At 52.2% G+C, this 13,332-nt stretch overlaps 1 protein-coding gene across 1 annotated transcript; it reads left to right on the forward strand.

Annotated features, from left to right (window-relative positions):
• Positions 1–1,015: 1,015 nt before the first annotated feature.
• Positions 1,016–12,832, forward strand: SNX1 (sorting nexin 1; the record flags this gene model as incomplete). Its single annotated transcript, XM_009578264.1, has 14 exons — positions 1,016–1,118; positions 2,023–2,159; positions 3,455–3,521; positions 4,740–4,783; positions 5,764–5,905; positions 6,429–6,507; positions 7,236–7,311; positions 8,339–8,452; positions 8,592–8,685; positions 9,299–9,504; positions 10,953–11,096; positions 11,488–11,568; positions 12,042–12,113; positions 12,423–12,832. Coding segments are annotated over 14 exons (1,410 nt in total), but the record flags the coding sequence as incomplete, so codon positions are not given.
• Between the last annotated feature and the right edge of the window lie 500 nt (positions 12,833–13,332).

The following is a 13,332-nucleotide window of genomic DNA, read 5'->3' on the forward strand; positions in this document are numbered from 1 at the left end:
TGGGGCTGGCTTGTCCCGGCCGAGCCGTACGTGGGGAGCACAAGCTTTGGGTCGCAAAGCACGGTGTGCAAGACTTTGCTTGCATCACTTTGCAAAACACAGAGAGCCATGCCCGGCTTTAGTCCAGCCATGGCAGCCTCGTCTCTGCTGCGAGGGGAGTTGTAGGAGGGGATGGTGTGCCTCCATGAAGCTGGCTTCCAGCAGTGGCGGGGCAGCGAAGCCCGTGAGCTCCTCTGGCACTGCTTGGAAGTAGAAGTGAGCTGCTGCATTAATGCATGGCCCGGCTGCCTTCACGTGGGCCCTAACCAGCCCTCTGGGGAAGGGCAGCTTGGCTCATGGTGGTGGTTTAACTGCTAGCACAAGTTAAGCTGCTGACCAGGCTCCTGTGGTCCCCGGCGTCTTGCCTTCAGGCAAGCAAATTGCCGCGGGTCTCTGCTGCCAGCAGTGACATCTTGGCTTTCCCAAGGGATGTCCTGTCGGCAGCGTGCGCGGCTCACTACGGTTAAGCGCAGGGGGCTCCCTAGTGTTGCCCGCCTGCCTTGATGCGGCGTTAGTGTTGGTGTGGAAGTCACTACCTGGAAATGGCGTGCCCGGATGTGTTTTGGGTGTTGTGAAGAGGAGCACTTGTGTGTACTCGACTGCCTACTGCTCCCGATACCTGTAGCTGGAGGACTGGGGCTGCGACGCTTGGCCGGTGGGCTGGCACAACCCAGTGACCTGCTGGCTACTCCCATTCTGCTAAAAACAGAGTCAAAACTGGCTCTGAAGTTTTGTGTGACACTCGGTGTCCTTAATGGCTCGGATGCCTCAGTATAGCCTTGCTGGCAGAGATCGTAACGCTCAAGGGTGGGTGGAAGGGAAGCAGTCTGTGATGTCCTCTGGCCACTGTGCTCACACGAGATTCATAGTAGTGACCCAGCGTGGTAGAGGCTAGGAAGGTGATCTGTTTGGTCCTCCAGCCTCCATTCCTCAGTATAAATAACCTCTTGTTTATGTGCTTTTACTTCTCTTACAGAGCAAGCCCGCAGCACCGAAAAGGGAATCTCTTCTCCCTGTGAGCAGCACCTCCAAAGAGAATGGGGTTCGTGTAGAGCAAGATGATCAGGACTTATTTGCAGGTGAGTCTGTATCTACTGGGGCTTTCTGAACTCTAAGCCTGGAGTGATGTTCTTTTAAGCATGATATGCAGCTCATGAATATTTGTGGACTATCGTAGGTCCTTATCTCAAACTCGTGCTCCAGTCTGCTCTGGAAGCACTAAGGTCGGTGGTGTTTCTGGGAAGGTCGGAGTAGCCTCCTCCAGGTCTCTAGCATAATCATGTGGCAGGATTAACTGTTTGGAAGCTGAAGAGGATTAAAATGGAGTTTGCTTTAGTTTTGTTGCCTTAAACTGTGAGTGTCCTCCCGGAGTTAAAAGGCTTTTGTTCTTTACCTTCTTCTCCCTCCGTGCAGGTGGAGGAAGTATCTCTAGTTGAGACGTGTCTGTTCCCAAGGACCAGGAAACAAAACACCCCTCAGCAGGGGAAAATGAGAAGGGTCAGACCTTCCCTAGCCCTGGCATGGTGGGACACCTCTGGCAGAGGCCCCTGAGAGTCATTTCTGGAGGCATCTGCTAACAGATGAAAGTTTTTACTTCCTCTGTGTGGAGAAGTGTACTGGGAAGGAGCCTACCTTCCAGGCCGGCCTACATGCCGTGTAAAAATCCAGCTCGGCTTTAGCTGTTCTAGTGTGCAGCTCCTCTAGCACACAGCAAGGAGGTGCTGTCTGGCTCCTTCTAGAATAAGAAGTTCATTGGATTAACTTAATGTTCTGCAGCGGGATTGATCAAATGCTCTTAACTGCAGTGAAGGTGCATTAAGTCATGCTCTTCCCAATGTTTGCAGGTGTCCTCCCTATGGATTTTTTTTGCTAACTAAGACTATTGTTACTCCCTAAATCCCATGAACCTCTCTGAGAATATTAAAATTACCTTTCCAGAAACCCAAAGTAGAGAGGCTGACCCGTGCAAACTTCTCTTGACAGATGCCACTGTAGAGTTGTCTCTAGACAGCACGCAAAACAACCAGAAGAAGGAACTGGCCAAAGCATCCAATCCTGCCCCCTCATTAGAAGTAGCTGCAAGCTCTTCTTCTAGAAACCCTCCAAAGAGCTATGAGGAGGTGAGAATTGCTCTGAGCTTTCCAACTTGCCCTGCTGGTTTCAGGCTGTAATTGGCAGGAACCTGTTTGTTTACTTAGTTGTCAACATGCATCTTAAATGATGCAATTAATGTAATTGCTATATTGGATGCCCTGGCTTGTATCTCAGGCCATCAGTCTGAGACGGAGACCGCTGAAGTGGGGTTCAGGTCAGCCTGACGGCATTCTTGCTCGTGTGGTGGTGCAGGCTGCTTCCAAAGCTGAAATAGCAAGTGGCTGATCTGGTCCTGAGGGTCTGAGCTCTGACTCGGAGCTCTAGCACGCTGTATTGCCGCAGGTGGGGCAAGTGGTGTAGCTGTTGTCCGTGTTTTTAAAAGAAAGAGTCTCCTGGGTGGCATGAGAGCACAGGGTCCTTAAGTGGAACTTGTAGTCTGGTTGCCAAGCCCAGTTAATCAGGTGGTACTTGGCCTAAATCTGGGTTTTTTCCTGTAGAGAGACTGAAACTATTTTGGAGACAAGGAAAGTGCTCCTTTTCTGCTCCAAGCACCCCTGAGCTCATGAGGACGGGCTCTGCAGTGCCGACAGGAGTAGTGTCTCAGGTTGGCTTCAGACTGGCGTAAGTGGAGGAGCAACGCAGAACTAGGCCGGGATGCTGAGCTTATCAGCGAACTGATAAATTGTCACATAGACAAAAGGCCGTTTGAGGCCAGTCTCGGCTCTGCTTTGCCCCATCCTTTAATACCATTACACTAACGAGGTACTGCAGTGCTCTCTAAGCAAGCCTGAAGCCTCTGTGATCTGTCAAAGGCAGTACTGCTGGTGTAGCCAACCACTGGCGTTTAGCAAAGCAGGGTATGAAAGACCCGTTCAGACTGGGTCTGCCAGTTGCTATCCTGGCTCTCCATCCCCCTGTGCCTACACAGTACAACTTACCTTCTGCATAGGTTCAGTATCGTGCACTGTTTCAGATGAGAACCGAAATCATGATGTAAAAGAGCCCAAAGGGAACTATCTTGCGCAGAGCTGAGGCTGGACTCTGCAGAGTTTCACCTTGGGGCTGAGCAGTTTGTACGTTGGTCTGTGCCAATAGCAGTGTTGTAAAGACAAATCCAGTTTGGGATCCTTCGAACGTGTAGCCTGGACACAAGTGAGAAGCTCAAGGACTTTATAGAACGGCCTTGGCCAGACTGAAGTGCCAAAGATGCCTTGGCAGTGTGACAAGCTCCCCATAACGTATGGGACTTCATGGTTTGGGGAGGATTGAAGCCTGGCTTTCTAGTCTTAACTTGCTGTCCTGGTGTGCTTACTCCAAACAGCTGGAAGAAGAGGAACAGGAGGACAAATTTGAGCTGACTGTAGGAGTGAGTGACCCAGAGAAAGTTGGTGAGTTAATACCCTGTCCTGCTGCGTGGTGAAGCACAGTTAGACAAGCTAGGCTTGGCAGTAGGACCGAATGTGTCACCTCCATGTGCCACAGCTCCAGCTTTCGAGCTATCTCTGCAAGAGCAAACTTGATCCTGGAGTAACTTCTCCAAGACTTCTCCCAACATCTAGAAGAAATGAAGCTACACAAAGCAAAATGCCTAGGTCGCAAACGAGCGAGGCAGAAGCAGGTTCTGGAAAGCCAGGGACCTCAAAGGCAGGGAGCCAGGAGCGGGTTTTTTGGGAGGGTGAAATGTGATGCTTGCAGTAGCAGAGCTTGGTGTCTGGAACTGCGGTGACCAACTTGACGACCTCCAGGCAGCACTGTCCTGTGTGCAGGCGGCAGGGGGGAGGCAAAACTGCCTTAATCTAAAACCAAGTGTATTATTCCATGCTCTGGCGCCTTCCCTAGCAGCTGTACTTGCCAGGGAAGCAGCTTTGGCTTCAAACTGAGAAGCAAGAGGGTCTCTCTCTGTTGAAAGTGGGGATCAGAGGACCTTGGCCAGAGGATCTTGGCAGTCCCTGGGGTGCAGAGAACCCCACGTAACATCTGATTCCAGCCAGCGGGGCAGCCTCACACGTGGCAGCTTGTTCTCACTCTGCGGCTCATGATTTCTGGAGCAGGGAGGTGCACTGACTTGTAAATCAGAGGTATATTAGGAGTGGCATCAGACTTCTGCAGATGCCCTTCAGTTGAACTACCAGGTAAACCCTCCCTTTGCCAAACAAGGGGATTTCTGTGTTAGCTGGAGAAAACTGCCTGTGACGTTTCAGAATCCAACCACATGCAGCCAGGGGCCGTCTGACTTGCATCCTCTGAATAGACTGCTTCATGTGCTGTACAGCCGCCGAATTGTTGTGTGCTGAGCAGATGCGTGGAGTCAGCCCAAATGCTGTCAGGGTAACAAGCGCCTGATTGTCGGTGTTGCCTGCCTTAGGAAGTAAAAGGAGGGCTAAGCAGCCAGGTCGGGGAAATGCCTAGTGGGCAGGGGTCCAGGGTCCCGCAGTGAGGTGCTGCCTGCGGTTCTGTGCAAAGATTTGGGGCTCCATCAGATGAAGGATGGGAACTGGTGAAGCAGACAAAAGCCAGAAGATTGCAGGAGCCTTGTGCTTTGCATTCAGGTGATAGTGGAAAGTGCTGATCTTGTGATACTACTGCCTTGTTTCTGTTTTCCGTAGGGGATGGCATGAACGCGTATGTAGCCTACAAAGTGTCAACACAGGTATGTCTAACTTGTCGCTCCTGAGATGGGGTGTCGTTATTCTTCCACGCCTGAAGACAGCTGCACTGTCCTTTCTTAGCCAAGCTAGTGGTGACCTAAATAGACAGGAGGTCTGAATGCCTTGTTACATGGATTCAGGAGTTATAATCCACTCCTACAGATCAAAGGATGAGCTTAGCTGAGAAATAGGTTTTGAACCTGTTTGAAAGGAGGCTGTCTTTTTTTTTTTCAGCCAGTTACCTCTTTGCAGTCCTGGCTGATACCGGTGCTCAGCGTTGGAGTGAGCAGCAGGACAGACACTGGGGCTGTTGCTAATGGTTCTGTGCCGATGGTCGCATCAGATTAAGCTGACCTGAACTTGGCTCTCGCTGAAGAGCTGCTGCTGTAGCTAGTTTCATGTCAGGACCTGCTCTCCTGGGCTAGTGGCAAGAAATCGAGCCTTCTGCAGCTGCTGCCCTGTTTGGAGCTTTGGGGTGCTGCTCTGAGCTCTGCAAAAAGTTGTTCCTAGCTGTCTGTACAGCGGCTGCTGGACTACAGGCATCCTGTGGTCTGAAGCTGATGGTGTGTGAAAGGGACTAGGGGACTTGTTAGCTTCCACTCCTGCTCTGCAAACACAGTCAAAAGCCACTGATGGCCCTGAAGTCTTAAGGTGATAAAGTGTGACCTGACAGTCGTCCCTGTTCCTGTGGGGAGCAGGGATGATGGGATTAGGCAATGCACAGGGCTTACCTGCGGCTGCGGTAACAGCTGCTCTGTTATTTAGTGACATTAATACTGCTGCTCGGTCCAAGGAGAACTGTTAGGAGGTAAGTTGCTGAAAACCTAGGCCGAAGCTTGCTCTGTTCATTCCTCATATCTTGCAGAGCTCAAGCTGTCCTACTTCATCCCCAGAAGTGACAGCAGACAGAGCTAGCAAGGCTGTGCATGCAGGGGCAAGCTTCCCTGGGTGAGTCTGATGTGAGTCTCATCTCTTCCCCCAGACGAGCATGCCGATGTTCAGGAGCAAGCAGTTTTCAGTGAAAAGGAGGTTCAGTGACTTTCTGGGTCTCTATGAGAAGTTGTCGGAGAAGCATGCCCAAAATGGGTTCATCGTTCCTCCACCGCCCGAGAAGAGTCTCATAGGTGAGTGGTGGAGGTGCAGAGCACTAGAGCTGGTCCTTCTGACAGCGAGCTTTGTGCCTGAAGGACAGGCCTGCCTGCAGTCTCAAAGCTGAGAGGGAAGCTGCAGAGCAGCCATGGGAAGCAGGTGTGGAAAATAATCTGGGTTCTGTGGCACAGACAAAATTTTTCTGGTTCCATACTTGGAGCTCTGGGCTTAAAGCCTTGTTTGAGTTTGTAGATGCCTCTGTATCTGCTTGACATGGAGTAAAACCTTATCCTCTGCACTGTCACTGAATTTCTGTTCACTTGAGTCCAGACATGTAACCCTTCCTTTTCCTTTTTTCTGGATGTCGACTTCTGCTAGACGTTAGGTATAAGCAGATTTTAAATTTCCAAGTAGCTCTTGCTGATGCAAGGTCTAATTTCTGTTGTAAAATGCCTCTCCTCTGCTGTCACCCTGATAGTTTGTACTTTGTAACAAACCACGGTACCTTGTGTGTTGAGTTTGAAGCAGCTCATTAATTGTGTCTTCCTTCTGTGCTAGGAATGACCAAAGTGAAAGTTGGGAAGGAAGACTCCTCCTCTGCAGAGTTCCTAGAAAAAAGACGGGCTGCTCTAGAGAGGTACAGACCCCCAACAGCTATCCCCTTATGCCTGAACCAAGCAAGGAACCTCTAAAAGGTCTGACTGGCTGCACTCTCCTCCCTACATGAGAAGAGCCATCTGCTTCTAGGTTTGCAGTGAACCTGAAGAGTTGCAACTGCAGAGGGTTGCTTTGACTCCGTAAAACAATCTCCTGCTTCAAAAGCCTCTGCTGGTGTTTGGTCCAAATCTGGCCAAATTCCACTGACATGGCAGGGAGAGAACTGAGCTGTCTCGGGAGCCCAAAAGTATGGATTTTAGGTAATGGTACAAATAGTGCAGATCAGGTGAGAAACAACTCTGTCTCTAACTTGCACACAGCCACAGCTGGCCTTTGCTCTGCCACCTGTGGTGACCGTTGTAGTTAGCACCGGGATGCTGATCCCTGTTTCCAGCTTCAGCCTCTGAAAGATCTGTTAAAAATGTCATTTTTCAAGATACAAGGCTGGATCTTGATCACTTGGCATATCAAGTAACTTTCTTGCTATAGCAAGTATTAATCAAAGGTCTGGTCTTGCAGTCTGGTCTTGCTAGAGTCCACAGGAAGGTAGGACTCTTGGTGGGCGGATGAGAACAGCTTGTTGGGCCCGACTTCCAGCTACTGAACTGCCATTTCAGAGTAAATAACAAGCGTATTGCAGCTCACTGAGATGGCCCAGAGCCAGGTTTGGTACAACCAAAGTAACTCTTGGTGCGTTCCTCTCTGCAGGTACCTACGGAGAGTGGTCAGCCATCCAACAATGCTGCAGGACCCAGACGTCAGGGAGTTCTTGGAAAAGGAGGAGGTCAGTAGTGTGGAATAACGTAGCTACAAGTACCTTGGGAGTACAGAAGGTAAATGGTACACAAGCAGTTAACGAGGCACGATGCTTCAAAGCTCAGTGAGAAGCAGCAGAACGCTGTAAGAGCTCTTAATCAGTGATGACAAGAACGGGACTCTCTTCTGTGTGTCAGCGCTTGTCTAAGCACTGTACACTCATAACAAGCTCTGGCCTAGCTTGCTTACAGCATGGTGGGGCACACATTGAGAGCATGGGTAGTCTTTGTTGTCTGAAATCCATGACAGGAGTGTAGCCCACTGTTTGGAGGTGAGGAGGGGCCTGTGCTGGCTTGGCTTGATGCTCAGATGTTAAGGGAGAGCTGGCCGATGTGGTCCCTGCTCCTCCAAGCAGAGCGTGACCATGCCCAGCTGCGCACCTGATGTGGAGAAGTCAGAGTCTTAAAGAGGCTGAGCTCTGGGGAAACCCTAGCCTGAGTGATTCCAGCACTAATGCTGTGCTAGAGGGCTCTGATGTAGGAGCAGACATCATGGAAACACCTCGCTTCGCTGATGAGCAGATGCAGCTCTGTCTGGAAAACAGTTGTGGCTGGTGTAGAGTATTTCCCAGCACCGCTCTACTCTAGTGTCCTCCAGCAGTGCAAACTGCTGCTGGCTTTTGGAGAGATACTCCAAAGCACTTCTATGGCCTGCGTGACCTCTGGCAGCTTGGGCAGCCCTCGGTTCAGGGATTCAAGTAGCATGGCTGGTTCTTACAGATCTGTGTTACCTTGGCCAAGCAGAACAGGCGGACCCCAGATACAGTGTAAGGTTTAAGAACTCTTCATTTGTTTGAAAACCACTCCAGTCCTGTTATTTCAAATATTGTACAGGCTATGCCACTGCTTGGGAGGTGTCTGGCTAATCCTTTGCAGTAGCTGTGAGCAGAAAACCTGCTGTCAAGGGACCCACATGGGAGAATGATGCCACTGTGGTGGCTGCTCGCCGAGCTGCTTTTATCTCCTGGCAAAGCAAGCTTTTCTGTTTCTTTATAGCTACCAAGAGCAGTAGGCACCCAGACCCTGAGTGGAGCAGGAATACTGAAGATGTTCAACAAAGCTACAGATGCTGTCAGTAAAATGACCATCAAGATGAATGAATCGGACATAGTAAGTATTTGGACACCTCTGGGCTGTCCTTGCTCCGGAGCTGCGTGCTCTCCCCAGCTCAAGCTTTGGGCATGAGAAGCAAGGAAAGCCCCGCAGCGATGCCGTCTGTGGGAATCAGCTCTGGGTTTACCCATTTTAGTGGTTCGAGGAGAAGCTGCAGGAGGTGGAGTGCGAGGACCAGCGGCTACGGAAGTTGCACGCTGTCGTCGAAACATTAGTGAACCACAGGAAAGGTAACAAGCTTGGTACCGCTTGCTCTGTAGCTTGACCTGTAACAGTTGAGCCTTGTGCGGTCCCTGACTGGAGGTCACCAGCACGCAGGTGTCCTAGGAGGCACTTCTGAGAAGATATGAAAGTGCTTCCTTACTATAAAGGACTCTCGGTTTCTTCGTCATGGGAGACAGAAGTAAAACGGTAATCCCACCTCTTCTGTCCAGCCCTACAAGCTCAGGATGACGGTGTTGAAGTGAACCAGTGTCCTGCGGGATGAAGGCTGCCGTAGCAAACCTGAGCAGAGCTGATCTTATTACTAATCCCGAGCTGTCCTCTGGCAGGGAGCAGGGATGTTTTTTCTTCCTCTGCATGTTTTGGCTGACTTCTGCAAAGCTGTGCCTGTCCTCCCACTCTGCTGCTTCCCTTCTGCCCCGGCTGGAGTTGCCTAAGCCCTCCTCCCGCCCTGCTGCAGAAGCTGCCGGTTCTGACCGAGACAGTGCTGGCTCTTCCAGCTGACGTCTCCTGGGGCTACAGAAAAGCAACTCCTTGGGCTGAACTCTAGGCTGGGGCTTTACTTGCAGAGCACCCGGTGTAGCAAGGCCCATCGGTTGACTCTCTTATTCCGTTCACTAGAGCTAGCGTTGAATACAGCCCAGTTTGCAAAGAGTCTGGCCATGCTGGGGAGCTCAGAGGACAACACGGCTCTGTCCCGGGCGCTGTCCCAGCTGGCTGAGGTGGAAGAGAAGATTGAACAGCTGCACCAGGAACAGGCTAACAATGACTTCTTCCTCCTGGCCGAGCTCCTGGGAGACTACATCCGCCTCCTCTCAGTTGTAAGGGTAAGCACTCCTGTGGGGGCAAGCTCTAGCCTATGCTGCTGGTCCTAGCACTGATTTTAGGCTTAGGTGTGCCAGGAGGCAGCTGGTCTTCCAAATTCAAGCACAGGGCGTGGCATGCCACTGATCTCTATAGGCAGAGGGCAAAACTCACTGCTTGTCCAGTTCTGCACGTGTTGGAGTGGTTAGATTGGAAAGGTGGGGTAGGTGAGGCCTGGCTGAGCTGCTGTTCTCCAGCGGGGGTGTGGAGCAAGTTCATGGCTCGTAGGTGGCCTCAACCCTTCCAGAGGTGAAGGCTGCAGCTACCGCAGAAGCTGTGAGCTGGGTGTTGCAAATAGATCTGCCAAGCGCCTGCTGGGGAAGAGCTTGAGTCTTCAAGTCCGTGCAGCCTGCCTGGTGCACAGGCCTCCTTGCTGGAGGCTGAAACAAGTCAGTAGCGAGCTGTGAATCTGGCAGGCTGACTCGTTCCTGCCTGAGACTTGTCCCGTCTCTGAGCAGTTGTTTCTGGAGGCTGCAGAGACCAGAACGCAGCCTAAATGAGTAGGCACAAGCCCGCTTGGTCTGCCAGTCTGTACTGGGAGGTGTGGTGGGTGCTCCAGAGCAGGACCAAGATCTTTGATAGTGCTGGAGGTAATAAGACTTATCTGGGATGTTCTGGTAAGGAGCCCTAGTGTTGCCTCAGACTCTACCTGTCTCTTGGCTGCTCTGTCCTTCTGACCAGGCTATCGGACACCGCTTTCTGCTTTTCTAGCTCTTCCCCACAATCTGGCTGGATGCGTTCAGAAGTCTAATGGGTCTTCCTTGCTTGGGCTGGTGATTTGCAGGCCTGCTAAAATCATCTGGCCTCCTGGCAGATGTCTACAAACTGCTGCTGGAGCACGCTGTGTGGTCAGCAGGAGCTGTGAGCATTTAGCTCTGCAGGAGCTCACGGTGGAGATCCCGTGTGGGACAGGCAAGAGTAGCTCCTCGTGCTGGCCACTCTCGATGGCAGGACTGAAACGGGCGGGCAGCAGAGCTTGGGGACGGGCTAGATGTCATGCCTGGGATGCTGCCAGTTCAGGAGGTGGCCTCAGGCCTGTCCAGACTTGTGCTGAACTGCGGGTGTAGCTGGGGCTTTTCCAATGACTCTCTTCTGCCAATCCCTAGAGCAGGTGGGCAAATCCTGTGCTGCCAGTCCTGTACGGAGGAAGGTCTCAAAGCTGCTCCTGAAGCATGGGTTGGCTGATGTTGCACCTGGGCTCCTTCACTAGCGGAGCAAGTCCATGTTCTGGCTCAGCTTTGCTTACGCTGAGATGGGTTCAGGACCTGACTGATGAAGCAGCTCTGCTGTTAGCTGATGTCCCCCTTGCCAAAGGTGTGGCTGTCACTGTCAGCAGAGCTTGCAGCTGCCTGCTGCTACTGGTGTGGTAGCAGAGGCAGAGCAGAGCTCAGTCTCTGCTCCTTCCTTTCAGGGAGCCTTTGACCAGCGCATGAAGACCTGGCAGCGGTGGCAGGACGCCCAGACCATGCTGCAGAAGAAGAGGGAGATGGAGGCCAGGCTGCTCTGGGCCAACAAACCCGACAAGCTGCAGCAGGCCAAAGAGGAGATCTCGGAGGTAGGGGGTCTCTGCTCAGCTCCTTCCCTCCGTGCTCTGCCGCTGGGCAGTGGGAAGGGGACCTTTTGAGAAGGGGAATTTCTGAGCTGAAGGGACAGGTATCTATTGCCAAGCTTGCATCGAGGGATAAGCCAGCCTTGAGCAAGCCCTGCAGGAAGCCACAGAAGCTGCAGGAGGGGCTGCTCACAGTCCCACCTCCTGTGGCTTCCCTGCTGAGCTTGCAGCAAGCAGGGGATGCAGCTTGCCGTGGCGGCGAGGACCAGAAATGCTGGGCTTTGCTCCGGCAGCGCCTCTCGTGCAAACAGTCATGGCTACGAAACCGCTTGTGGAGGGGGGCGAGAGCTTCTTCACCTCCCCTCGCCTGGAAACAGCGCGCTTCCTCTCTCTGCAGTGGGAGTCTCGTGTGACACAGTACGAAAGGGACTTTGAACGGATTTCTGCCGTCATCCGCAAGGAAGTGATACGGTTTGAGGTACGTTTGGCCCAGCCCTCAGCGTGCAACCCTTCAGCTGGTTGGCCTTGATGTGCCTTGGCTGGGAACACCAGCCTGGGCTAGCCAAGGGTCACCTTGGCTTCTGACCCCGCTCCCAGTGCAGCGGTTGGCAATATTTGTAAATCCGGACATGTGTGAGTTGGGGCATCGCTGCCGTGGGCAGAGCTGATGTCTTTTGGCTAAGAGGGGGCTTCTACACAGAGAAGAGTATCCATTAAAATGAGAATGGGTGGGCAGAGATCCTCGGAGCCATCAGGCTGTGGCCAGAGATGAGCTTCATCCTCAGCATCTCATGCTCTCATGCCGATTGCTTCATATGGGCAGCTGAGATCATCCAACAGAGCCCCAGGAGGAACAGGAAAATCCTGGTGGTTTGTCCTTCCCCCCCAAAAGCTGGAGGGTTTTGGTGGTTCGTTCAGCCTTGTACTCACTCCTGCACCCATCTCTTGCAGAAAGAGAAATCCAAGGACTTCAGAAACCACGTCACTAAATACCTTGAAACGTTACTAAACTCTCAGCAACAGGTGAGCCGCCGAGCCCCTGCCATCGTTTTACCTCTGGGAGCTCAGCAGTGCGAGTTCGCACCCCGCTCAAGCGTGAACCCCCGCTGTGGGTGCGTCCTGCTCCCCACATGTGGGGAGGGATGAACCCCCACGGCCTGCAGCAGGACAAAATATAAGCATTGCATCCCCCTTGATGCCTTTTTTTGGGGAGGCTGTGCCCTGTGGAGGGGTGTGTGCCCCCCCCAAATGCTTCTGGACTTGCTCTGGGCTTGAACCGTGCTGGCAAAGCACCCGGGGGCTCCTGACTCTCTCCCTTTCTCCTCTCTGCAGCTGGTGAAGTACTGGGAAGCATTCCTACCTGAAGCCAAGGCCATTTCTTAATTGGACCGAGCAGATGAGCGTACCTGAACTTTGCCTTTTTTTTTTTTTTTTATACACTATACCTCTTCCTCTTTTACACGTGAATGAACCCTAGTTAAACACTCTGGAGCTGGTAGAGGTTTAACCCTGAGACAAGCAGCTTGCAAGCCAGTAACTCTTCTAACTGTATATTTTTCATTTAGCAACATATATTTTCTTACTGAAGAGAAACTAGTTTCCTGCTTTAAGACCACACCTGCAGCAGGGGGTTAATGATATATGTAAAATGTATATTTTTCAGGCTGGGTTTTAGGGCTCTAATGACTATCTTACTCCTGCAGTGCCATTAAAATTCTGTAATAAAACTTCTATCAGGGCAAGCAGGCTCTGTCTGTTTGTGGCCTGGGGCGGGGAGGGATAACTGCTGTATCCTGTGGATGCCGAGGGAGGCAGCGGAGCCTCCTGCCTTGTTGTGACTGGGACAGGGGTGACCTTGGGCCCTGCTCCAGCCACCTGTCCTGGCTCCTGATTAAGCTTTGGCTTTCTGCCTTGCTCTGAGCACGAGCATGGGGCGGCTGTTTTTAGGATCTGAGCTCAGCGGGGCTGTGTAGTGGCCCTGTTCTGTGTGGTTTGTGGGGGGACCTGGCCCCCAAGAAGCCAGCATGGAGCTTTTGGGGGCTGTGATGCTCCTTTCCCCCACGGCCAAGGGGCAGCTCTTGCTCCTTCAAACCCTCCCAGGACCCCTGATGTGGATTTCATCAAAACCGATACCCCTTCTTCTGCCTTCAAAAAAGCAAAATGCAGCTTGTTGCGACTTCCCACTTTCCTTTCCCCTTGTCCCTGCCGAGCAGGATCCCTGTGGTACCTCCAGGCTCAAACC

The sequence above is a fragment of the Fulmarus glacialis genome, unplaced genomic scaffold (assembly GCF_000690835.1).
Source record: "Fulmarus glacialis isolate BGI_N327 unplaced genomic scaffold, ASM69083v1 scaffold11215, whole genome shotgun sequence".
Lineage (NCBI taxonomy): Eukaryota > Metazoa > Chordata > Aves > Procellariiformes > Procellariidae > Fulmarus > Fulmarus glacialis.